This window comes from Megalops cyprinoides, chromosome 8 (genome assembly GCF_013368585.1).
Source record: "Megalops cyprinoides isolate fMegCyp1 chromosome 8, fMegCyp1.pri, whole genome shotgun sequence".
NCBI lineage: Eukaryota > Metazoa > Chordata > Actinopteri > Elopiformes > Megalopidae > Megalops > Megalops cyprinoides.
In genome coordinates, this window is record NC_050590.1 from 8,104,468 (window position 1) to 8,131,597 (window position 27,130).

Below are 27,130 nucleotides of genomic sequence, written 5' to 3' on the forward strand. Positions count from 1 at the left end.
AGCCAGGACCTGTCACATCACTCCAGTGCAGCGGGAGGAGAGCGGGGCACCTGAAGAGAGAGGGAGAGAGCGTGCAGGGGACACAGGCATCTCGGCAGCTGCACGGCGAACTTCAGAGGAAAGTTTTCCCCCACCGCAGCTCAGCGGGGACCAGACCACCACAGGACACCAAGGGGGGGACGAGCAGACAGCAGCAGCGGCCTCTTTTAGGGTTTCCCCTTCCTCCTTCTCACTCTTTCAAAACCGGTGGATCTGAAAAAAAAAAAGAAAGAAAAACGCCAAAATGAGCTCCAATGACCCCATCTCGAAGGACTACTATGATTATTCTGCTTGGTATGAAAACCTGGAACCTACCAAACCACCAGTGGAGTGAGTATTTTTTTAAGTGTGACCTACCATGCAGCCCATTCATTCCTCTCAATTCCTGATCAAACTGTTGTTGTCGTTTTTAATGAAATTTAAATTCATTAAATTTTTTTCAAAAGTCAATACAATTCATTAACAGCGTTCTTAAAATTCTGAGCACCGGATGGATTGGCTTATGTGACAGAAGGTGTTAAAATCTGGTGTGGAGATTTTAACATTTTGTAAGCAATGTCAAGTTTACTCTTTTGTAATGAGTGCAGTACATTTTTATGGTTGACTGACAGAGTTTGTGACATGTGATATTTGATTTCATCAGCCCATACATTTTTAAAACTCCTCTAAGAAAATGGATCTCAGTCGAAAGGCTAACAGGTCATAGACATGCTTGACGGGTCTGTTCAGCGGAGTGTAGATGCTGTGTAGCATTTAGAACAGACTCAGCCTCTATACTGGAGCTCTTCTCTGGTATGGCAACATGTGTGATGTAGTAGTAAGGAGCAGGGCTTGTAACTTGAAAGGTTGCTGGTTCAATTCCCTACAGGTGCCCTGCTGTTGTATCCTTAGGCACACAATTATGTCAGTAAATATAATGGATAAAATTGTGACCTGTGTTGGTTGACAGTAATGTAATGCATAGTGCTCAGTTTCACAAGTTTTTATATTTCTAAAAATCTGTTTCTAATCCACCTTCTTTTGATTTATTTTCTCTTTAATTCACTCTTTCATCACAAAGTTTGATGATAGTGAAAACTGTGAGACTGAAGTTCTTTCCTGAACACTATGCTTGTAATTACATTGGATTGATACAGGTGAAACGGGCAGCATTTATTTCCTTTGCCTGAGTTTTTATGAACGACCCTTCAGCAGTGGAGCATAGTGGCAAGGAGCATGACTTGTAACCGGAAGATTGCTGGTTTGATTCCCTGCTGGGGCACTGCTGTTGTACCCTTGGGCAAGGTACTATACCCAAAATTGCCTCAGTAAATATCTCGCTATATAAATGGGTAAAAACTGTAACCTGTTTAAGTTGCTCTGGATAGGCCAATACTGTAACGTTCCCTTGTGACAGTCCCCTAGTTTGGCAAGGTTATGACAGATCTTATATGGTCTGTGTTTTGGTGTAGGTGTCAGAGTAATGTTTAAGAGGAAACTTTTCAACAGAACAGAATGGCAGGGTTCCCCAGAATGTGCTCGATCTCTCAGTCCCCCAGGCTGTGTCATGTCATTGTGTCTGATTTATGCCCCATGTCTCCTTGTTCTCCTGCTTGCAGCATTCAGCACACAGTCACTACCACTGTGGGCTGTCGAATTTACGTGTCTCAGAGCTCAGTATTTCTGTTGCGTCAACTTACGGTTTAAAATGCGGCCAAAACGCAAGCACCGTTTCCCCACTGTGTCTTGTTTTTCCACAACTGCATAAAAATCAATCCGTTTTTAAAATGCATGATCTGTGTTTGGGGGGGGGGGGGGGGGGGGGGGGGGGGGGTGGGTTGGGGGCTTTAGCTTTGTTTTGCGTAATGATATCTGACTCCATCTAAATTCCCTGACACCTTGTGCCTTTTTCAGAGTCATCCTCCCCTGTGATCCCACCGCCGATGACAGACTATACCACATATGCATCTCTGCAATATCGGTGAGTCATTTCCCCAAATATATATAGGTCCCAATATGACACCCCCTTGACGTCACTGAGACCATGAGACACGCATACGCCAGCGTCCGCTGTGAGAAGCTCCTTGTCTCCGGACTACACTACCCAGCACGCCTTGTCTGTCCTTGTTTGGTTACCCTGGCGTAACCTCACCTTCGACCATGTGCCAGGTCTTCTGTGTTCAGCCAGGCTTACAGTGTGTCAAGTGCTTAGCTGAGATAAGTATGCATAGACCAACAGGATTATTTAATGAGAAAACACCTACTGCATGCTGATTGGGCAGGTGAAAGCTCCATTGCTTTTTATGATTGCTTGCCTTTGTGCATACATTATCTCATTTTCAAGCATGGTTGTAACTAGATGTTTTCTCAGGCCTGACACAGGGCTGGTGAGCAAGACTGTCTCTCAGGTACACTGTCGTGAACTACAAGTTTGCATCATGATGATTGGTCATGTGATAACAGAGCCATAACACAGATTATCATACTTTAAGTAACGGCTTAAGTAACGTTAAGTAATACATAACTGCCATATAGAACACAAGGCTGACTTCGAACTCTGTTAATCTTCCTTTGCTTGCTCATGCTCATCAAGGTGTACAGAAGCATGCAGTTTTTTAATTTGTATGTTTTCTTCAAAGGTGTTTAACCCCAAACTTCAACAGCTCTTTGACTAATAAAAGTATGTGATAAAACACGCTTCCGAATTGCTCCCAAAAAGGGAGCATGGCTTGTCACAAAGGAATAGATTTGTCATTCAGAGACAACTTGAGTAGCTGAAATATTACTGCGTTTGCCTTATGTGCACCAGCTTCCTTTGCCTTTGAAGTTGATGGCATCAGCCTTGCGCTAATTGGCCGTGACAGACCCCTGTCATTGAATGAAGGTGTCCGACACCCTTGCTGCCCCATTTGCTCTGAACTTTGTCGCGGGCTGCTGGAGTTCACTGACCTGCAATGCCCTGGGCAGTCACTCTGACTAATGGGGCTTCATTCAGATCAGAGGCAAGGAGACCATAATGAGACAAGGGGGTCTTCCCTCTGCAGCTGTCTGTTGATCTGCCGTTGTGCAACTGTGTCTTGCGGAGAGGGGGGTCTTTTATAAAGATGGGGGGGGGGGGGGGGGGGGGAGAGTTCACATCATTGATTGCAAGTATTTTATATATTTTTATGTGTTACTACATGCCATACCAAATTCTGGGGGCAACAGTGTGGTGTATTGGTAAGCAGGGATTGCCACCAAAAGATTGCTGGTTCAATTCCCCACTGCCATTCTGCTGTTGTACCTGTGAGCAAAGTACCCACAATTGCCTCAGGAAACATTTTCCTGTATAAATAGATATAGTTGTAAGTTTCTCTGGATAGGAACATGTGCTAAATGGCAATAATGTACTGTAATGTAATGTAATTTTAAGCAGGTGGTGGTCAGTAAGAGAGGGTGCCCCACAGGTTAATCTCAATGTCTTCTGTCTCCTAGATTGTTGTCATGCTGGTCCTAGCAGCCTTCACCAAACGCAAAAGGTTATGTCAGGGCTTCCTGAAAGGGGTTCCAGGTTTACTCAGGTAAGACCTATTTCTGACCGCAAACTGCTTGATGTCTCTGTAATATTTGCCCCGTAGCTATGCCATAAACAGGTGGGCTGGGTGAATCAGGGAGTCCACGCAGAACACCTACCCTTATGTTACAGATACAGAAAATAGTAACCCACTGCTACTATAGTTTGACCCTGCAAGAAATGCTATCACCTGTAGCCATAGTAGTTAGTTTTACATTGTACCAGATGTATTTTGTAGAAGGTCACACTCCAGTGATGTTGGTTGGTCAAGCTAACAGTGCAAACTGGTTCATATGGTGGTTGTTGTCTGTCCCCCTTTCCTGCAGTCCAGTGAATTTCCTGGACCACACTCAACACAAGGGCCTAGCTGTGGCAGTGTTTGGAGTCCTCTTCTGCAAGCTCTGTGTTATAGTGCTAGCCCCAATCCCCCTGCCTTTTGTCCAGAACCCTGAATCAGACTACAAAGGTAAGGCGATCACCTGTGCCAGATCAAAGCAATGTTCTGTTGTCTCTGTAAACTACGGTGGCCTGGAAGGTTCTTTTGGGGACCAGGAGCTTGTGCTTTGTTAATCAGTGGTCCCCAGCTGGAGCTATGAGTCATTTTCCACAGAAGGGTGCAGTCTTCTGGAAATGTGCAACAAATAAGACGTTAATTAGTTAGTTTAATTAATGTGCCTCTTAGGGAGAGTAGATAAGTGTCAGATGTTTCTCATGATATTCTGAGTTTGATTAATGATACGGTGCAGTGTTACATGGAGTGTCTAGGCTTTCAATAGCATAGAGGTGGTCCACGAAAAAATTGAAAATAATTGTGAAATAACTGTTTTAGTGCTGCTTTTCTGGATCAATGACATCTGTGAACACACAGATAGAAGAATCTGAGTCTAATTCCATTTGATTTTGCAGCCAATGGCTGCACCAGGACCCTAATCTACACGCTAATCTCTCCCCCTGTCTCTCCTCCAAGGTCAGCATACGACCGAGAACGAAGTTCAGTTCAAGGCAATCAAGTTGAACAGACAGTCATTCACAGATTGCACTTGTTTCCTTTTACTTACATCATAACAGTCATCCCATACTTGATGTGTTATGGAATTTGATTTATTTTGCCATCAGTTTTTTTATAAATCTTTTCAATTTGGGTCTGCAGTGTGGTATTTCCTATAATTAAACTACATAGCACTCTGGCTGGTAATTAAAGATCTGGTTGCAACAGGGCCCATGAATGCTGAGAATTGTGTGCTCAGACTATTAATGAGTAAAAGCTTTTAGCTTGGCTTTAGCTTTAGCTCGGCTGACTGTCTGATAAACGCACATCCCAAAGACCATCGGGTGGTGCTTGCACAGAGCTGAAATCTGGGCTTATAGTGTGCATCCTCTCAGATTGCTCAGTTAATTGTTAGGATCCAGGACTCAGCTGGTCGGTCTGTCTCTCTCTCCTTAGCACAAAACATCACTGACACCCTTGCAGGGGTGCCCCTGACAGGTAGGGCCGAACGAGAGGCCAGGGCTCTGGAAAGGTCCTTTGTGCTTCTTTCCTCTGGGCAGCAGTGGTTTTTCTCCAGCACTTTCCTTTTTTTCATGAGCAAGCAGGGTGTTTTCTGGCATGGTGACCGTCCACTGTCAGCACTCAGACTTGGAGCTCATGCATGGCTGATCGCCTGTCCACACCATCATCCCCAGTCCTGCCATACAGACCGCTCTCCTCCTTCCCATCTCAACAATCACTGTCCTCACTCTTTCATTCTCTGTGTGGTCACTGTCATGTGGTTCTCTGGTAATGTTGTTTCAACATTAATTTCAAAAATGTTTTCAAGTGTAATCCACAGCAAAGATGCATTCTAAACCTATATTCTAACTCCTGTCACCTGTTACCCTCAGAGTACTGGAAGATCCTCTCCCTCTTCTACTACCCCGCTCTGTACTACCCCCTGCTGGCCTGTGGAACGCTGCACAGCCAGGTGGGCTATGTCCTGGGCAGCCTGCTCTCCTGGACACACTTCGGTGTCCTTGTGTGGCAGAAGGTTGACTGCCCCAAGACCCCCCAGGTAAGAGGAAGAACAGTCTTCTCTTCATACATCATCATCTTGAGCTTGTGGGTCCTTCAAGGACACTTCTGGTGTATCTGTTGAGATCTCATTTAGCTGATAACATCCCTTCATTATCATATTGAGTTAACAAAGTCAGTAGTAGACACAAGCAGGAAATTATTGGCTGTGATGTTAGGCAGAATTTAGTTCACTGGTATATATCCCATGGAAGCCTGTACCAGCCATGTTATGACAGACCTTATAACCTTATATGGATTCCAAAATATCTTCAATATGTGCAATGATCACAGTATTACACAGTGTGAAGCAAGTAATTGAAAGCTTCTCTGAATGACTACTTGTGTTTTGAATAGAGTGTTTTGAATAGAGATCATCTAGAGATAATCTAGCTCTTCTTATCCTGTTCTGACTGGAGGTGGATGAATACATTTTTCCTTGTCTCAGAGCAACACACACACACACACACACACACACACAGACACACACACACACTACACACAGAAGTGTAGAGCAAAGTGCACGCAAATACATGCAAACACACACACTGAATTAGCTTGTCTGAACATGATCTTCAGGGACAATGAAAAAGCTACTCCACACGTGCTATCCTCAATTAGCTGATACTGTGGGTATCTGAAAATGCTACCAAACACTCAGTCAAACAGTAGACATACAAGCTACACAGTATACCTATTCAACTACTGCCCTTATGCTCAGAAGTCAAGGGACTGTTTATCTTAGGACCACAATACAGCCTCTGCATGGTAAGATTGGCAGGCTCATTGTACAGTCTGCCTGCTCTACCTCCCTACACAGTTGCTCTGCTATAGTAGAGCTGGTGAAATGAATGGTGGACCGTCGAAAGAAATTTGTTCTGCTGCAGAACCGTCTCAATCAGGAAAACCCTCCCACCTCTCTCTCTCTCTCTCTCTCACTCTCTCTCTCTCTCTCTCTCGCTCTCTCTCTCTGTCTCTCTCTCTCTCTCTCTCTCTCTCTCCCCCCAGTTAATCACTTTATTTGTTTTGTCAGTTAGAGAGTATAAACTTTCAGGTTTCATGTTGTGCAACTTATTTTTTTTATCTCCTTACACTAACCCAGAGGGATCTTGGCACAGGTCACTTGCCCCTTCAGACAAAAAAGCTCGAAGGATCACTGGAAAAGCTTGCTCCATTGTTCTTTTAGTGACAATAAGGTGTGAGTGTATGCCTAATCTGAATAGATTCAAGGGTAGAAGTATAATTATATGTAAGGAACGACAGTAGCCTTGTAGTAGAGTTTTTCTCCTCCCAGCTGATGAGGATTAAAAGCTGGGTCAGAGGAGGTGAAGTGTGTGAGAATGATCCAAGTTTGACTTAAACCTCTGCTCTCATGGCAGATCTACAAGTACTACTCGCTGCTTACCAGCCTGCCGCAGATCGCCTGCCTGGCCTTCCTCAGTTTCCAGTACCCCTTGCTTCTGTTCAAGGGCTTGAAGGGTACAGTGAAGACCAATGCCTCTGAGGTTAGTGGGTTTGAGAGGGCTCTGAGTGGTGGGATGGTTCAGTGAGGAGACCTCTCTGCCATATGTGTATGTGTATGTGTGTGTGGGTGTGTGTGTGTGTGTGTGTGTGTGTGTGTGTGTGTGCGTGGAGGGGGGGGGGTTAATGGATGCCAGTTTTCATGGTGGCACCATGCCTAACTGTAGGGTAACTTTCTGTTAATGTGCTTAGATTCCAGCATTGAAAAAAAATATAATGAAACTAACATAAATAATGAAAACAGAACATTCTTGCATTTGAAGCAGATCAAAAAAAATCTGTATAGTCCTGTTTAAAATGCAACCTAAATAGTCGTTCAGCATTTTGCCCTCTTTCAGCAATTGCTTATGCTTAATGCTTATGATATCAAACAAGCTCAAAGGGGATGTCATTTTAGGTTGTGATAGCCAACAAGCGGGCCGCTTCTATTTCATGTATGTGTATATGGCAGACTGTTATATATACGCATATATGTGTATGTTTCTCTAAAGGAATAGGGCTGAAGCAAAACAAAAAGACAGTAAGTTATTTTTGCTCATACAATCAACATCACATCGACGCACTTACATAATATTGAAATTGCTCTGGAAAAAAATCACACCTAGTTCTCAATGGAAGATTCAGCAAAAGCATTTATGCTAATAATACAGCAACTAATATGGGATAAGACCACTCACCACCCCCTGCCCCTACCAGCACCCATCCCCTCACCCATGAAGTGCACGTGCGGGATAATTACATGTGAGGAAACATCGTGCAAGAGCCACTTAAGAAGAGGCCCACAGTGTTATGTTAATACAATCAAGGCAGGCGAAATATGTAAACTCCGAAAAACAGCATACCAGAGGCCCTAATCATTGTAAGCAGCTTTGATATAATTGGGTTTGCACAATGTTCTTGACCAGATTAAGGGGGGACGTTGTCTCCTCTTTTTTTTTCCCACAGGGAGCGCACAATGCAGTGTTTATTTGATGGTAATCTCTGGGAAAGCTTCGTTATGACGTAGTAGCAGCGCTCCTAGATATCACGCGAGGCTCCTCGTCTCCGTCAGTCCCCCTCATGTGATCCGAGCAATCCTGAATGATGATCCGGGATTGCCGCGTGCAATGTTCCTGATGCTACAGTGTAGACAGTGTGTATATAATATAATATATAATGTCATTTCATGTCCATATTAAATCATACATCAACAACAAAGGCAGAGATAATTGGAGGATAAAATGAAGAGAAACTGGAATTTAAAAATGAATCATTTATTCTTTGCTCATGTTCCAGTAGATGGTCTGCATCTAATGGAAGTTACAAACATGAGGGAAAAGCTGACGCCTATTAATGTAAATTTATTTTTTTAGCCAGAAATGTTTTGACGTGTGGTGTTTTGCAAACACAGTTGTTAGGCACAGTGTGGCCTGGGCGTAATCCGCTTCAGTATTCTTCATACATGGTGGGTTCCTGCAGTATTCATGTTGTATCAGAGATGCTGCATTCTCTTTTATCTGTGGCTCCTCACATTCGGTTTGATTTTGTTCAAGGACCTTGATAGCAGCTACTACAGGGACTATGTGAAGAAGATTCTGAAAAAGCCCTCCAAACCCAGGTGAGGACTCTCAACAAGAAAAGTAAACTTACACATTTTTTTTTCCAATTATTTCAAATTCCTGCAACACACAAACAGAATTGCATTAGACATATTGAATTCGGACGAGTCCTACAAATCTAATGAGGAGGGATTTCATGCAGTTTAAAGCATTGGAACATGTATTGCGCTGGGTCTTCCCTTTTAAACCAATACTAAATAATGTGTATCTCACTTGATTGTTATATTGTTTCATTGTGGAGGAGTTGTGTTGGGGAGGAGAATAATGCACAAAGTTATGTATCCTAGAGCTGCACTCTCAGTAGTACTTTGTTTTGTTTTGGGAATCACTGCTCATCATGTTGCGCTGTCTGATTTTGTATGCACTACCACCACCCACCAATGCCAGTAATCTAAAGACGAAGTGCAATGGTAGAGAGTAATCCACACAAAATAATCTCTAATTATAATCAAAGGGTTAAATGTGGCTCTGCACAGGTGGGGTGTCTACAATTGCCGTCCTTTCACCTCTGTACAGATGAGATAGCACTTGCTGTTAATTGCATGAAAATGCAATGTTTAGGCTTTAAAAATACACATTTCTCTTGGTATCAGTGATTAAGATGGTAGCCCTGCTCTCCCTTGAAAGATTTCCATGTGTTTTTTTCTCTCCACCCAATATCCTGCACGAATGAGAACCTGTCTCCCTGTGGAATTCTATCCTGCTTGTCCTTTCTTTAGCAGATCAACTGAGCTTCTCTGTTTTCTCTCTCTGGTTTCTGTTCCAACCCATTTTCAAAGTCTGGCTAAAATTAGGCTGGGGAAGCCATATTTTAGAAGCTGAAACCCAGCCGTGAACCTTCAGGAAAGATTTATTCAAAGATGAGGCTCCTCTGCATGCAGAGCTCTCTCCCTTTGACATTCCCCGGCGAGATGTTCATCCCTCCAACGCAAACTAGCAGTGAGCAAGCAGAAAGGTCGCTTCCCCATGCTTTTCAAAGCTGCTGTAGCTTCAAGTGACTCATTGGATTTCCAGTAGTATTTCCTGCTGTACGGAAAGGTGTCCTTTATCTGTTGATGAAGTCACAATTGAAAATGACAGTGCTGTACTGGAAAATGTGAGCAGTTTGTACTGTACACTCTGAGGAGGCACATGAGAGGCGATGGCTAAGGTGTTTGGGAGGGAAGAAGATAGTCACATGGGGGCATCATTGTTTGTGTCACCCGGAAACACAGGTTCCACTTCAGATCGCATTACAAAGAAACAAATGAGGTGGAGAGCTACGCGCATTGAAAAGTGGTCTCTTGAAATGTTCCAGGGTGCAATGTCGGTAAAATCTATAACATGGGTGAGAAAGCCGTTTTTAGGAGGTCTTGGAAACTTTATGGCGTTAAGGAGCTCATGGCGTTTCTTTCCCCAGCACCACCAGCACAGCAAAGCCCAAACTGTCTGAGAGAATATATGATGCCGTGAAGTCGTACATCTACACACCAGAGGAAGGTAAGGTGGCTACTAATGCTCTCTCAGCAATGTTAGGGCTATGACCGCTTTGTTGAGGCATGATTGACTTATCTATTTATTTCTTGTAATTTTGACTGGATTGTGATTGTGGATTTTTTTTTTCCCCTTCTCTAGTGTTTCGCTTCCCCTTGAAACTGGCGATCTCTGCTGTAGTGGCGTTCATTGCTGTTTATCAGGTACCACCAGATGACTTGTCTTTTTTGGCATTGCATCATAATACTATGTGCTGTACAGTTGATTATAGACTGAAAACAGTCAGGTCCGTTTTCACGTTTGAAATGAACTTCTGATCTTCGTCTGGAGAATGACTGTAGCCAACATTAGGTTAAATATTACTACTGCGGTGGCAAGTTTTCATGAGATAGCTGTAGTCTGTTTCCATCATGGCTGGATAAAAGTTATGTATTAATACATCAAGTGGGCAATGCATTGGGAAATACATTTAAAAATTTACTTCCAGTTTAATGTGAAAATTAATATATATATTTGTACGAAATTTGGTGGTTGTCATTGTGTTTGTTCAATAACAACATTACTGCCATATACCCCAGCATTTCACAATTTCCCACTAGTTCTAACAACTATGTTTTCTCTCCTCCAGGTGGCGCTCTTACTGATAGTTGGATTGGTACCTACTCTCCAGATTGTTCGTGCCGGAGTCACTGAAGAGATTGCTTTCCTGCTGGCTGGCTTCAAAATCATGTTATCGGAGGATCGTGCAGAGGTTGTCAGAATCGTGGTCCATTACATATGGAGTACGGAGGGTGAGTGTCTTATTCCTCTGTGACTGTCAGAGACAAACCTCTTAAGCCCAGCCTTACATTTGCACGGTTATGTCTTGGAGGATTTATAGATGTATTTCTGGCATTAACTACCAAAGAGCACAGTATAAGTATATAGTATGGTCCACTTTCTGAAATTCACATTAATTAACAATCTCCATCACCATTAAAGACTAATCTGGCATCCCTACAGTTGACTAGTTATGGGTAATTTTCTGTGGGGCATTGTCACAGGAAATTCCTGCAGAACACCAGCAGAAGCTGATGAACGATTACCACTGAGTCTCTCAAGCATCCAGTATTTTCTGTCTGTGGAAGAGCTTTCTGTGCTTGCTGATCTCATTAGAGAAAAGGGGACATTCTAGGAAACATTGCTTTGAGCGATCAAATAAATGCCCTATGTAGTACGCATGGCATCTCTGTCGCACCCACTTAATTCCACATTTGTAGAAAAAACTCCAAACATCACAAAGGGCCAGGAAGGATAGTGGGAACATTGGCACAGTGCACCAATTTAATATCATTGCTCTCATTGTTATATATATTGCTAATGTAATTTTTATTTTCTGAAAAGAGTAAATCTAAATTGCTTTGTTTAATGGTGTCAACCAAGCAAAAACAAAAAATCTTGTTATGTATCATAGATACATAACAAGATCACAGATCATCACAAGATCATAGATCACTGAACGTAGAATGCAAAGACCTAGATTACAGAAAGCATAATGTAAAATACAGGCCATAGGAGACAAGGACTGCAGCATGCGGGCAGGTCTTTGCTCAGAGAAAAGGAGACAAGGCTGGAACAGAGAGAATTGTTGAAGGCTTATGGCAGGCTGGTCCGTGCACCTTAACCTCCTTCAATGCTGATGTGCGTGTCATGCGACTTTGTGTTTTGTAGTGTGTTACATCTCTGCGACGATCCTGTCCTGCTTGGTCACCCTGCTTATGCTAATGAGATCCTTGGTCCTACACAGGTAAGAGCTCTCTCTCTCTCTCTCGCTCTCTCTCTCTCTCTCTACCTGACCTCAACCGCCCACCAGCACCCACCTTGTCCTCAGTCTACCTTCACAGTCACTATCTTCACCATCTCTCTTACCTCTGGCTTAAATTTCCATTGACACCTTCAATAGCTGCCAAGTCTCATGTTCACTATTGGACATACATGATGCTGATCCAAAATAAAAGAGCTTAGTTGAAAGATCTCAGATGAATGTATTTTGTTTATAAATTCTGCATGGAATTCAAGCAAATGCTTCTTTAGAGCATTCTGACAAACCTTCCTGTTTCTTCTCTGTCCTGATAATCATTCGGTAAGGCATGCTTTCTGCTAATATTAAAGCATTGATGAAACACTGTCAGTTTGAATTTATTAATATACCTGCTTTATGCGCAACCCATCCGTTTGTGTCTTGATGTTATCAGTATGCTCAGGAATGTGAGGATGAAAGTAATATATTCGATGCTATTCTGCTGTCTGTACAAGTTCCCTCTCCTGGGGATGTACTTTATTCTAGCCTCATTAATTTATCATTAGCTGAACCCAATAATGGTAATAAGCCATGAGAGCCAGACGTTATTCCATGTGAAATACAATTTGCATTACCTTTGATTGGCTGGAAAGTGTCTATGTTGTTTGGGTGCCTGCTCTCCGAGCATGAATTCGTCTCTGTCTGTCCCTGTCTGCACTGTTTAAGTCAGTCTGCAGCACAGGGATCACTGTGCTTTTAATCACATCCCCATTTCCTTAAGTAAAGCTCTTGCTTTAGCAAATAAAGCTGCAGGGCACCTAGTGTGGGAGGCGAGCAGTGTAATACCGAGGAGGAACCCAAGCAATTGAGATTGGGACTGTTGCATTTTCAGCTCTGCTGCACAAACACCTGTCTGGACTTGAAGGAGTATGTATGCAGTGGAGCTGGCATCCTAATCCCCACTCAGCCAGCCTGCTGTTCCACACACATGCACACGTGCATGCCCGTGCACACACACACACACACACACACACACACACACACACACACACACACACACACACACACACACACACGCACACACACACACTCACACACACACACACACACACACACACACACAAACACACACACACGCACACACACACACTCACACACACACACACACACACACACACACACACACACACACACACACACACACACACACACACACACACACACACACACACACACACAAACACATATACACACATACACACGCCTTCTCTCACACACACAGACATGCACGTACACGCTTTTTCTCTCTCACACACACACACACACACACACACTCTCTGCAGCAGCAGATAATGGAGAATGGAAATGAAGTGGATATAAGACAAAAGAAATTCTTAGGACTGCAGTTTACATTAGCACTGTATGTTACATTACATGTGCGCTATACATGTGCATGCATGCGTCCCACAAATGATCATCACGCAGAGTGTACTGCAATCAGAAGAACATGATTGTAATTCCGAATGTATGTTCTTAGGGCCAACCTGAGAGGCCTGTACAGAGGAGATATCTACAATGTCTACAATCGGCAGAGGAGTGTCCGGCCATCCCGCCCTGCCCTGGTGTGCTGGATGGGGTTCACCAGTTACCAGGCTGCCCTCGTCTGTCTAGGTAACCGTCAGGAGCTTTTCTGGGGAGTGGGGAAGAAGATTATGTGGCAATCCAGGTGGACATGCTCACAGCCACAGCCACTCAGAGCCACTGTATATATCACTGTAGTCAGTGTATATACTATATATACTCTGTGGATACACCAAGGGCTTTTGCTTCAAATACTGCTATCCATCTGTGAAATTCTGAAGAGGAAGCTAAGCCTCTTTTATGGATCACAGCAGTGAATACAGTCATTAACATTTTAACATGACATCGACAAGCATAACATTCCTGCAGCATTCGCTGTTAATCTGTTCCAAAAGCCAGACATGTAAATATTAGTGATAAAATCAAAGGAGCGGCTTTGTATAGTTTAAGGGGAAAATGACACGGGAAGGGAAGATATTTGCTGCTGATGCATTTCTAGAAAGAAGACATTTTCTTTTAATGATGTGTGTTTAAATTTGTGAGAATGTCATTCTGTAGTAGGTTATAGTACAATGTTGTTTTTGTGGGTTTTGATGTATGTTTCAGTATTTCAGTATAGCCAAAATATTTCAGAAAATATGTCCAGATAAAACAAACAAAAAAAAAAGTACCTAAAACATTTGGAGATATCAGAATTTGGTAATTTCCACAAGGTCTTCGGATAAATAGCTCCCATACAAGGGCCTGAGCAACCCACCTCATAAAACAGTGCTACCTATATTATTTTGCTCTTTGTCTTTAGTTGGATCAATGTGAAATTAATGCCACAAAAAGAACAAGTATCTTCCATCCCAGAGAAAGAGGTCTCTTTTTTTATTATTTAAATTCAGGATAGCCTCATCATATAGTGAGAGATATATAGAGAATATTCACCACAAAAAAGAAACACCAAAAGCAAAGAATTTTTAAAGGATTCTGGTTCCATCTCAGTGATATCCATACTGTATTGGGATGTTTTCAACTTTTCAACTATGAATCCTGCAACACTGGAATAAGATGACAGTCATAACACCCTAGCTGTTAGATGCAAAAGAGGATAAAAGGTCTGAGATTGCTTGACCCGTCCAGATTCCTAGTGAAAAGAAAAATATCATCATCTGAAATAAATATTTTTGTGATTGTAATTTCAGAAAAGAAGTAAAAAAAATGAGAATATCTTGGCCAGGGGCCCTAGCCAGCCCCAAACAGTAATCATGAACACAGGCAGTATCAATTAATAACATAGAGTATGTTTCAAGTTAAAACAATGAAAATCAATTAAAAGTCATTGTCTCCTTATTAACCTTTCTAGTATGGCAGGGAATTTTCTTTGCCATTCCAGAGTCCCATAAGTGCTGCTGTAGGTCTTCATCATCTTGCTTTTCCGGCAGGGCTGGTCATCCAGACACTGGTGTTCTTCATCTGCCTCATGTTTGCTGTCTTCCTCGTCATCATCCCCATCCTGTACGGAAGGAACCTCATAATCTTCCACATCATCGGGAACATGTGGTGAGTTGAGTTGAATGGAACCATGCTTCACGTGACATCATCCCTGGTTCTGTCTGCTGGCACGTGACTATGACATCATCAGGCAGAGTCTACTTTGAAATACGGTTTTTCCTCCAGTCTGTGCTTGAGATGTGCTTGTGAATGGTGAGTCATTGAGTTTAACCTCATGTTGCATTTCTATGACAGGCCATTTTGGTTGACACTGTTCTTGGCTGTGCTTATTCAGCACATCACAGCCAAGTTTGCCTTCATCAAAAAGGATGCAGGGACCAGAGACCTGGATAACAGGTATGGTCAACTACATTTTGATATTGCATTATCTGATATTACCTGATATTTACAGTGGTATCGCAGCAGAACATTAAATGACACATGCCACATGAGTACTAAAAATATATTATGTGTTCTTTTAGACCATAACACCTCTATTCAACCTGTTCTATTGAATGTGCTTTGTCTTTAGATTAGGGCATTGAATTGAAGCATGTTTCTTTTTTTGTTACACAACATCATGAATTCAGCAGTAGTTGAATGAAAACTGTTGCTCATGGAAATGAAAAAAATTATAATAAATATCATAAATATAATAAATTAATAACAAGTGGCATGGTGGATAAATGGAGACCACAGCTGGAAAGAAGCGGCACAGTTTACACGCCCTGTTTAGATTATATACAGAAGATGGAGAGTTTTCAATGACAATATAAAAGGTGGCACTCCCTCCATCAACAGGAGCGCTCTGTTCCTGTTGACCTACTTCCTCTTCCCGGTCAACGTCCTGGTGGGGGTGCTGCTGGGGGTGTGGAGGATGGTGATCACAGCTCTCTTTAACATCATCCACCTGGGCCGCCTGGACATCAGCCTGCTGAACCGTGGAGCAGAGGCCTTCGACCCGGGTAAGTCCAACCCTAACCCTCCTGTACACTCCACAGTCAATGGACGGAATGACTAGGATTTCTTCCACAAAGCAACAGGCTGTTTGAACTACAAATGTGCATGACAGAATAGCTGCAATAATGTTTTCACTCTGTCTTTCTCTCTTGGGTGCATCAGTCTTCATTTTTATTTTTTATGTGCAGTTGTTCTACTTTCTCTACATTGATTTTATATTGTGACAAGACTTGGATTTTTTTAATTAGGTAGTTAGTAGCTATATTAACCAAGATAAAAGTGTGTAATGTTTTCAGGGACTTTTTGTTCACCTGATCTCAGACACATTATCTATAAATGAATACTACATAATTGTCCATTTGTGAAATTGCCAAACTAGTTGGAACCTTAGTGTTAATGAATAGCTTAGCTAACTGTGAAAGCTCCATGCTGCCAAGCACTTTCCCTGCATCAATTAAGTAAACGTATCACAGAAATTTACACATACTGTTAAGAAATGTGCCTCATGCCCTCTTTGAAGAAGCTGTTTAAAAATCTAACTCTAAGTGACAATTCCATTTACTCTTTATTAGAGGTCTGTCGTTATCCCATTATACGAGACAGACAGTAATTACGCTGCCCTGAAATGCATGTGGGTGTAATTACAGCAAGCAAAGCTCATGAACCTAAAGTGACGGAAAGCTGGCTGCTGACAAGCAAAGATTGAGAGTTATCATTCAGAGCGGTTTTGCCAGTGTTCTCGTCATAATCTAAATGTATATTGCTTTTCCCCAGTAGGTCTCACATATTTTCCACCTCCCCCCCCCCAACCCCCCAATCTCTCTCTGTCTCTCCTGCTCTCTGGCTCTGCAGGATACCGCTGCTATGCCCATTACCTGAAGATTGAGGTCAGCCAGTCTCACCCAGTGATGAAGGCCTTCTGCGGAATGCTGCTGCAGACTGCCAGTCAAGAGGGCGGCGCCGGGCAAAAGATGCGTGATGTAGAGGAAGGTCAGCCAATACACACACACACACACACACACACAGGCACACACAGGCACACACACACACACACACATACACACACACAGGCACACACACATACACACACACATACACACACACGCACACACACACATACACACACACACAGGCACACACACACATGCACACACAGGCACATATGCACAGGCATGCACAGACACACACACACATATACGCACACACAGACACACAGGCACACACGCATGCGTGCTCGCACACACACACACACATGCACACACACACACACACACACACACACACACACACACACACACACACACAGACACACACACATACATACACGCACACACATGTTCATCTCTCTGAATCAGTGCGCCTGTGCTACATTGCAATACCAGTCAATGAGGTCTCTTTCATTAAGGATTCTATCTCCCAGTGTCTGATTGATCAGTGGTAAATAGATAGTGAGGTTTTCAACTGGACAACCATCGCCAGATACAGGGGGGGAGGGTACGGTGTTCGATGTCTAAGTGCATTAAATAGTGTGGGAGATATTACTTTGCCTGGTCTGTTGATAGCATAATTACATCATTATGCAGTCTGGCGCATAGGAGGACATGTTTCAATCTGAATTATGTTTGACAGAATAAATCTGACACTGATCTAGTATGAAGTGCTGCCGCTTGTTCTACCTTATGTCCATGCTATTCAGGCAATGCTGTCAACACTATCTCAAAAGTAATCAGCTGTGCTGGAAAACGTTACCTCCCGCTGTTTGGTTCCCAAGCATGACAGCTTCCCACTGTTCACTACATAGGACAAAACGTGAGGTGAACTAATGGCCACGACACACTATCAAAGCTGAAAAAGCAACGGGGAGGCCAGCAGCCGTGCGGCCTACATGCAAGCCAAGAGGATACTGCACACTTCCATCGCTGCTGTGATACAGGATAGAGAGGGTGGCCAAAGACTGAGCCATCTGAGATTAAGTGAAATGTACCCTCAGTTATTAAAAAACAAGTTGTTATGTTTGGAACATGTTTTTATAATGAGGGCCATACAGGACCAGTAAGGCACAAACCCTAACTGGATGTGACAGGGTGCTACATTGTAGTACAGTGCGGGCAGAAGTGGCAATTATTTTTGTGTGCAGAATAGTAACTTGTGTAGATGCAAAGGATTCATATTACTGCTGACTGAAAAAGTGAAGCATTGTGTTTAGAGCAAACTCAATTTGTACTGACTGTGCTTGAGGATTGGAATATGATTGATTTCCATTATTACAGCCTATATTAAACACCTGTTTTTCTCTCAGCTGTATATGAAGTTGGAGTATAGGAACACACAATATCATCCATAACTAAATGAAGATAGGAAGTTAATAATCAAAAGGCTGAGCTGCTGGTACAAGATACAAGGGATAGGTCTGCATATGATGGAAGCTCTGTTGAGTATCACTTGGGTCAGCCTCTTCTGAAGCCCGAGACTGTACTTTGGAAGTCAAGGTTGTGGTCTGATGTGGTAAACTGGTTTAGTGAAGGGCTAAACTGCCACCACCGATTCCAAGCTCCATGGAGTATTATGCCAATTAAAAGACTCCTAAATCAGTATCCACCTCCTGAAAATGAGGTAGTGTACCAATTGACACCCGGTGACAGAAAATTTGATTTGGACCTTTTGCCATATGTGTAATCAATTTAGAGCTTGAAGCAGCTCAACCCCCCAGTTTTGGATCTTCCAATTCCATAATACACCTCTCTCTGGCTTTGTTCCTGATGGGGTGATTCATTATTTCAGGCATTCAGCTGGTGGCCCAGGAGAAGAAGCAGAACAAGGTGTCCAACACCAGGCGGGCACAAGCACGCTGGCTGCTCCTCTTCACCCTGGTCAATAATCCCTCCCTGGTGGGCTCCAGAAAGCACTTCCAGCGCCAGAGCTCTGAGAGTTTCCTCAACGGGACGCTCAACCGCACCACCAAGGAGAGCAGCAGGAGAGACGCCAGCCAAAAGGACGAGGGCAAAGAGGCGGGAAAAGAGGCAGACGCTCCCGCCACCAACTGATGGCCGAGACGAGAATGCGAGAATGGGTTATATGTAGAGGTGTGCTATTGCCAGTGAAGACGGTGCGTTTGGTTTAGCCATATTGTTACAACAGTGTTAGTTGTCCATGAAGAGAGAGAGAGAGAGAGAATGCAAGTGTGTGAATAAGTGCATTTACTGGCCAGTGCCTTAGGAAGGTTGAAACACAGTTCTTGTATGCAGAGCAGTTTTTGGCTTGGTTTTTGACTTCTGCTCTGTGTGTGCTGTCTTATATGTTTACTCACATTTTCACTTGGAATTACTAGTTAAGCACGCACCACTGAACCCCTCTCTAACCACACTGCCAGGTTAGAACGTTTGCATATTTATGAGTGTACAGAAAATGCTTTTGTGAGAGACCTAGCGAATGTTACATTTTAAGGTCAATGTACACACTGCTGGTTGTAAGTGACAGAACCAACAGTAACACAATTATAATCCATACATACAGTATATATGGTCTTTTTTAATTTCACATGGTTTAGAATGGTATTTAAATTGTAATGTTAGAAGACGAAACCCTCTTATTTGTTTTGAATTTGTCCGTTTCGGCTCAGAGCAACAGATGTTGTTTTGCTGCCATTACTCTATGTGTTGCCTTGTTTTCCTGTACTGTATCTTAAAAGCATCCCATGTTGCTTTTGAATAACAGAAAGTAATATATTTGTGATTAAAGTTTTAAAAGATTGAAAATGAAACGAGTGGTGTTACATTGGTGTTAGTGTGCAGCACCGTGTGCCATGAGCATTTCCTCTTGGTGTGTCAGGCCAAGCCACGCATGAAAACAAACATCTTTTGAGATGACGCCATTATCCCCAGAATCAACAAATAAACAAACTGAAAATACCTTACTTTTACTCACCAGTGCAAAAATCCATAGTAAATTTTAGAGTTCTATCTTCAGAACCTGCCAATATGGTGCCTTCAGGGTTGTGTAACTTGTTTCCATCCGCCACCGCTGCATAAAATATTACGACGAACATTTAACCCTTATGGTCCTTTATTGGACCTATTCAGCCTTATTTAGACTTTATATTGCTAGTCAATTCCAAAAAGCTTCATTCCGAGTAGAAATGGGCCAAAGGACTTTCTACCTGCCTCATCACTGTGATATTATGATAAAAAAAAAAAAAAAAAATTTGCTTGGAATTAGTTGCCTACGTTCCTGAAAATGTATGAAAACTGAAATATGAAACGTGACGTACATTAAATATTTAGGCTGTGCGAACATGCGGATAGTAACAAAGCATTGAGGTATTCGACTCAACCATAGGTTGCATTTTCATGAAGTCCTTGCAGGCTATTGCCAATGCAACTGGAAACGACACCGTCGGTGGCTCCATACCCTGAAGCACATTTCGCTAAGCATCACGCACGACCTGCGTGAGCGCGCGAACCAGGAGAGCCTGCAAATGCCAGTTACTCCCAGCTATTCCAAATGCACGACGTTACCGTTACTCGCGTGTTACGCAACTCGGAACGCAAATGTTAACCTTGCTTTGAGATGTCTCTTTACATTTTAAAGTTGTTGTAAAATAGGCCTTCTGCATGCACAATGGCTTTTTTTTAGTTCTTGTGTCAGTTTTCCTTTGCCCGCCCGACAAGTGCGAAGAATCCATAACGAACACACAGATGTCTTTGCTCCCTCCGTTCTTTTTAATAGACGTAGAGAAATAATTAAGAAAACAGCCGAGTTACCACGGGTGTTGCAATAGGTACAAGCAAACCAGTGCTTTATTTTAGTGTACATTTTAGCATTGATATTTGTAAACGTTATATATGTAGCAGAGCTAATCATAACGATAATTATGGCCTATACATAAATAACATGTTTATTTCGTAATATTATTTATTTAAAATATTAAAAGGGAAAACAAAACTACAAGTTCCAAATCACTGTACACCAATGGACAGGAACACTGCATATTTAGTTAGTTAGTAAGGGTGGCAATATATATGCCACTAAATTTAAGTATAACCTTTTTCCCTCGTTTGAAAATGGATTGTATTATTAGCCACATATATTTAGAACAAAGAAAAGCCAAACCACTGAGATGTCACGTTTGCTGCCATCGCAGGCGTTATAGTCCTTTTGTGATTGGTAGGGAAATCAGCTCTAGATCTGGAAAAATAATGCAATATCGACAGCCAGACACTGTCATTTCGGGTCGGGCTGTTGCACTGACAATTCTCAACGCAGAGACATCAACAAACTAGAATAGGCTACGCGTTATCAATACCGTATGAACCGATGAAGTAGATTTAAGAACGAAGTAAAAGAAAAGTTTTTCATTCTTTATGTCAGGACTTGTACCGTAGATCCTCTTGATAAAAATGAAATGCATCGCCCACATACAAACCTGCCAGCGACCACCAATAATGACTCTTCATGCATAAGTATTCAACACAGTTGTCTTCTTTGAGATCCAGTAATTGTAATTCTGTATGTCTCTTTTCAAGTAAAACTAAACTACGACGTTACAGCTCAACACTGGACATATAAAAATATAATGAATCAAAAACTTACACTTAAATTGACCAATGAGGACAAATCTGACTGCAAAGATGATTTTCATTAGGTAGTTTATTAACTCCACGTACATAAATCATATCAAAAGAAGTAAAAGGTTTGAGGGAACTTTACAACATCGTTAGACAGTTAGCCACTTAAAATCCACTATGCGTCGATTTACAGGACACTTAACGCCATAAGACGTTCGGAAGAATAACGCTGTTTGCAGACAACGGCCATTCCTTTCATGAAAAAAAACATAGCCTACTTTTAATTTACCGGGCTTACATCACATACTGACATTTAGAATATCTAACGTCCTATACGCTATTAAAAACACACATGAAAATACTTATGTGTGACATGCGATCGACGAGTATCTCTAAAAAGAGAAAGTACAAGTTTAAAATCTTTGAGAAAAGCGAGGACATAAAAGCACCCATTGATGTAAAGAGGTTAAGGTCACACATTTTCAGAACTCAACAGTACATTTAACAACCGTCTGTTGAAAGGGAACTCAATTTTCCAGCACTTATACATACCTGACTACAGTAAAAGTGATTTTCTCTTTAGATCTTAGAAAAAATGAAACAGTCAATGCACAGGCGGATTTGTACGTGCCGCTGTCCAGCAGCTCAACTGCTGAAAAGGACGCGTGAAAACCAAAGTGAGATTATCCTAGCCTACTCCCTGCATGAAGGATTTCTCCATGGCTTCCGCTATTGTTTCGGAGGTTTCTCTTTCCCAGCTGATGAATCGTCAACTACAATAATGCACTGTGAATGACAAAAGTGCTTTTACTTTTTTAAAAGTTAGGCGTAAAAGCTTCTGTGTAGGTGTCTGTCCAGTCCTTTTTGAACAAATAAACATAGTGGTCCTTCAAGGGAACAGAACGCCCACACTATGGCAATGGTCGCAAAAGATGTCTAAATATTTTATTACAATGAAAGTGTACAGATGTGTAATACTTACTTTTATGGTTTTGATTGCATTTTACGGAGGTTAAGAACCTCCATCACCAGGACTCTGGAATCACTTGAAACAATGACCGATTAATAACCTGATTTAAAACCGAGTTGAAAGTAATTATCTTACACAGAACTCCATGGCTCAAGCGACTCAACGCCCTGGCTGTTTGTAGTTGCCATTGATTTCCTCCGAGATATTTACTGCCTCTGCCCCCAATGGTAACCGATCGCTATACTCAGAACCCACTTCGAATTCCTCATGATTTGTTTTGGACTGTGAATTGGGAATAGATTCGGTCACCACGCTGCCCTCCGCCTCACCTTCATCCTCCCCCGCGTCACCCTCAGCCTCGCCTTCCCCATCGCCTAGTTCACTGGGGTTAAAGTTCTTCTCCGATTCGACAAATGAGGCTCTGGGATCGAAATCGGCAGCCATGTGCTTTTCCATCTGATCGGGGTTTTGCGTTTTCATGATCAGCTTGTACGTCTTTCCTTGATATTTATACATTAAATGACAACAGGTGGCGCCCAGCAGCGGGACGGTAGCCAGAGCCAGCAAAAATATGCTAACTACAACAATGATCAGCAACGAAGGGATCCTCTTTCTGGTTGTGAAAACAACTTGGACCTGACAGTCATCCCCCCCATAGGTGAGACAGAGTGTATAATTTGTACCAGGCTGCAGACCCTGGAAGCGATATGCATTGATGCCATCCTCAATCTTGGACCACTGAATTACTGAGTGTCCATTGCCAGTATTCACACACAGATACAACATATCCAGGGGAACCTTCTTAGTCAATGTTTGGTAAAGGTTTATAGGTTCCTTATTAACGGTTTCCACATTCTGTGAGGAGCTGAGGTGCAGGTTGGCCTTGCTGTTGGAAAGCTTGACAGGGTTTAGCTGGACTTTGGCCTCAGTCTCTGACACTTCCAGGGCAATGACTCCGAAATCAAAGGTGTACTGCTTCAGCTGTTCTAAGCTCATGTTGAAAGCATGGTTAGAGATATACTGGGTGCCATCATTTATGCCACACTTGCTGGCAAAAGGCAGGTCCTTGGCATCATGGCCAGCCTGCTCAGTGTCCACGGTGATGTAAGTCGACCCAGTTGGAATGCCCTTGCTCTTCTCCTCAGATTTAGGCCAGCTGATAACACTGTTCTTGGAGGTCTTGGGTCCAGACTGATGTCCAGATGGACGGACCTTTTCCACTGTTGCATCCAGCATAGAATTGACAGCATGCTTCTGGGTGCCAGCGACCGCCACTTTGACTGTGCTCTCTGCTTTGCCCAGGTCGTTGGAGGCCAGGCAACTGTAATTACCATCTTCCTTTTTGCTCATGCGAGGTATGATGAGGGTGCCATTCTGAAACACCAGGAATCGATTGCCAGACTTCTTAGTGTCCACTGGCAAGTTATTTTTTTCATTTGCCGTGTTAGGCAAACTGAATTCGACAGCCTGGTTTCCTGTGTGGATTACCCACTTAACATCTGGCAGAGGGTTCCCCTTGGTTTCACAGTTCAAGATCAACATAAAGCCCTCATAAAGCTCCGTGTTCTCAATGTTGGGTTGGTAGGTTATGCTGACAGTTGGTGCCGTGCAGTCTAACTTGGGCATCGCAATCACTAACGTGCCTTTCAGATGTGCTGGTGCCTCACAGACGATGGATTTCTGTTCAGGGACGGATATCTTAGACCCTGTTATCCAATCTCTCAGCCACTCCAGTGCACAAGAGCAGGTGAAAGGGTTGTTGTATATCTGCAGGTGGGACATGGAGGTCAGTCCGTCGAACGTCCCCTGCACAATCGTAGTGAACCTGTTGTTGTTGATGCGCAGTGACCTCAGGTCTTTGAGGGTGGAGAAGGCATCTTTAGGCAGGTTTATCATTTCGTTGTTGTTCATTTTCAGCAGCTGCAGGGCAGTGAGGTTGTAGAGGTCCTCCCAGGGGAAGTTGACGATCTTGTTGTTGCTGAGATCCAGGTTGCGCAGCTGGATCAAGGGGGCCAGAGTCCCCTTCTCTATGGCCACAATTTCATTGTGGGCGAGCCACAAAGATGTTACCTGGGTGACATTCACGAAGCTTTTGGACTTCAGCGAGGTGATTTTGTTGGCTGAGAGACTCAGAGTCGTCACGTTGGATGGCAGCCCCAGAGGCACCTCTAGCAGTGCTTTGTAGGCGCAATCAGCAAACTGGTGGGCATATCTATCCAGACAGCTGCAAGGCTCTGGGCAGCCCTGCGCAAAGCCAGTTACAGCAGTCCACAAGGCAAGGTAGCCCAGGTACACCAACGCCATTTTCTCCACCTACGAGAAATGAATTCGTCAGTTGACGGACCACTTGCAGAATTGAGTGCTAAACCTAAATCAGAGCATTTCCATTATGGAAAAAAACCTCAAGAACTGCCGTTGGCTCAGGAATAATATCGTGTGACAGCCTGCTATACTGCTGGCTTGAACAGTCTAAACCTTATTGTGTCTGTTGAAATATGGGACACTGGGTGTTGCAAAGATGCACTGTTGCTTATAGCTTAAATAATAATAAAAAAAGTACATATTTCTTAAGCAAATGTTTTCGAGTCAAAATATAATCTAGGTCTGTTTCTAACAAATGTATTAAATTTATAAATAACTTTTTTTTTACTAGAAAACTATCAGAGCTAGATGTGTTACTCTCCCTTGCACGAAATTCTTTTTTAATTTTCTTAAAACATCAAACTGTGTTGGTCTCTACATTATGGTAGATTGCTGACACAAAGACACGATCCGTACAAACAAACCAACACTAACACAATTATCCACACTAAATGGACTACCTTAGACAAATGTATTTTAGAATACCATCAGATGCTGATGGAGCCAACGCTTCAACAGCTTACTACAGTAAATTTTCTATCCTGACTGCGGAATATCACCTCTATTTACCAATTCGTTTTCAATATATTACATTAAACTATCATTTGTTCAAAAACTCGCAATAAACGTCTCAAATTTTTATACTTGAGGGTCTAGGTATAGTCACAAAAAGAATTACATGTAAGGTGTTATTTGAAGTTATTTCAAGAAAAATGATGCTACTGAAAAGTGAATAAAATTTATTATGGTATTCTACAAAAATGAGATAGCATACTTAACTGAATTTTATACAGTTCTCGGTGATTTTCATTGGGTAATTTTACAGTGTATAGCCAGCAATCGTAATACAACACCTGATTTCAAATTAGTGTACTTACCTGTATGATAGTTTTTCCTAATCCTTGGAGTTTTTGTCAGCGTAACCAAATTATCTCTCTCTTTTGTAAATAATGATTAATTGTCAGAAGAAGTATTTTCCCCAACGACAGTGAATCCGGTTACATGGTTTTGGCAGACGTGCAACGCGAGAAGCGCTGGAAGAGACATTTTTCTTCTAGTGTGATGCTCAGCAATACGGAGGACGTTTTCTGCTCTCGGTCGAGTTTGGCAAGGATTCTCTGCGCGTTCCCGCCTTCGCAGGAAAAGGGGAGGGCTTGCGAACGCGCAGCCTCTCCCTCCATTCCCGTATTAAAGCTACAGGGGCTTTGCCGTCCACACAGAGTATTCATTATTTAGAGACAATAATGTTTAATTCATTATTTTGTCTTCGTCGTCATCCTCTCTGACCTCCTTTTTGTTTAATTCCATACCATTCAGAAGGACCGAAAGATTTTCTCTGAGCTGTTTTTTACATGTACAATATCTCAAACAGTGAGACAACAAAGTGTGTAGTTGAAAGTGGGTTTCAACATTACGTTGTGTATTGTTTTTTTTCCGGAAACAAAGAATATCCTTTGAGGCTTTTCTTTACATTAATAAACTCCAGATTAAATGTCTGTAACTTTTTCGTTATGATAGTTTAACCTAATACATTACATGGACATTCATTGAAATTATTGCTTTAAATTCTATTTTCAACCCCATGAAACATGACGATTTAAGATTAATTTAAGATTTAAGATTTCATTATGCAATATTTGGGTTCTTATTTTACAACACTTCGTAGTGCAGCCTACACAATGAATTTATACGTCTAGAAACTAAACTGGCGTCTAACTGAATTATCCTAGATAAACATTAATAAATGTATATTTCACAAGACTACATGATTATAAGACTGTGGCTATCCCATCTTTTCATAAGATGGCTGTATGATTCTTTTGTTTACACTTCCATTCACTGCATATATACATTTTGAAATATTTTGTAAAGGCAAAGACCCCACGAATTCATGTCGCATGCAGAGAAAGAGTTGAAATATCTCTTATTTAAAACAAAACTGCAGCAAACGAAATACAGCGTAGAAGTACCTCTGTCTCTCCGTTTAATACCGACATGTACGAGTGTGTTTTACAGTCAGACTTAGCGGCCCAGAAGATTTGGAGTTCTTGTACCCTAATTCAAGTAATGATGCAAGATGTCTTCTTCGATACCTTATCCTAACAATATGATGACAAGTTTTGTTTTGCATGTTATTTATTTATTTAGTATTTCAAACGCATTTAATTAAGTAGGCCTATACATTTATGTGGGTTTGAATCTGTTCCTTGACCAGTATTGTTCCT

General features: G+C 42.3%; 2 protein-coding genes across 2 annotated transcripts; one reads left to right on the plus strand and one right to left on the minus strand.

The window, feature by feature from the left end:
- Window positions 1-263: 263 nt before the first annotated feature.
- On the plus strand, window positions 264-19,054 carry stra6 (signaling receptor and transporter of retinol STRA6). Its single transcript, XM_036535556.1, has 17 exons — window positions 264-369; window positions 1,933-1,999; window positions 3,493-3,578; window positions 3,898-4,037; window positions 5,453-5,619; window positions 6,998-7,123; window positions 8,672-8,736; window positions 10,137-10,216; window positions 10,352-10,413; window positions 10,839-11,001; window positions 11,921-11,996; window positions 13,528-13,661; window positions 15,002-15,119; window positions 15,306-15,407; window positions 15,852-16,015; window positions 16,863-17,000; window positions 18,792-19,054. The coding sequence occupies exons 1-17, from the start codon at window positions 284-286 to the stop codon at window positions 19,052-19,054; spliced, it is 2,037 nt and encodes a 678-aa protein (XP_036391449.1). The 5' UTR covers window positions 264-283.
- Window positions 19,055-21,693: 2,639 nt separating this feature from the next.
- Window positions 21,694-25,992, minus strand: LOC118781569 (immunoglobulin superfamily containing leucine-rich repeat protein 2-like). The gene is made up of 2 exons (XM_036534533.1): window positions 25,784-25,992; window positions 21,694-24,857 (listed from the first exon to the last, which is right to left on the minus strand). Exon 2 carries the CDS (start codon window positions 24,846-24,848, stop codon window positions 22,704-22,706), a length of 2,145 nt encoding a protein of 714 aa, XP_036390426.1. The 5' UTR covers window positions 24,849-24,857; window positions 25,784-25,992; the 3' UTR covers window positions 21,694-22,703.
- Between the last annotated feature and the right edge of the window lie 1,138 nt (window positions 25,993-27,130).

Excerpts from the sequence above, each read along its gene's own strand:
- stra6 (XM_036535556.1), top strand. The coding sequence starts at position 284 with ATGAGCTCCAATGACCCCATCTCGAAGGACTACTATGATTATTCTGCT. Across the intron at positions 4,038-5,452 it reads CCCTGAATCAGACTACAAAG|AGTACTGGAAGATCCTCTCC; the intron begins GTAAGGCGATCA and ends TGTTACCCTCAG. Across the intron at positions 15,408-15,851 it reads ACCAGAGACCTGGATAACAG|GAGCGCTCTGTTCCTGTTGA; the intron begins GTATGGTCAACT and ends CTCCATCAACAG.
- LOC118781569 (XM_036534533.1), bottom strand. The coding sequence starts at position 24,848 with ATGGCGTTGGTGTACCTGGGCTACCTTGCCTTGTGGACTGCTGTAACT.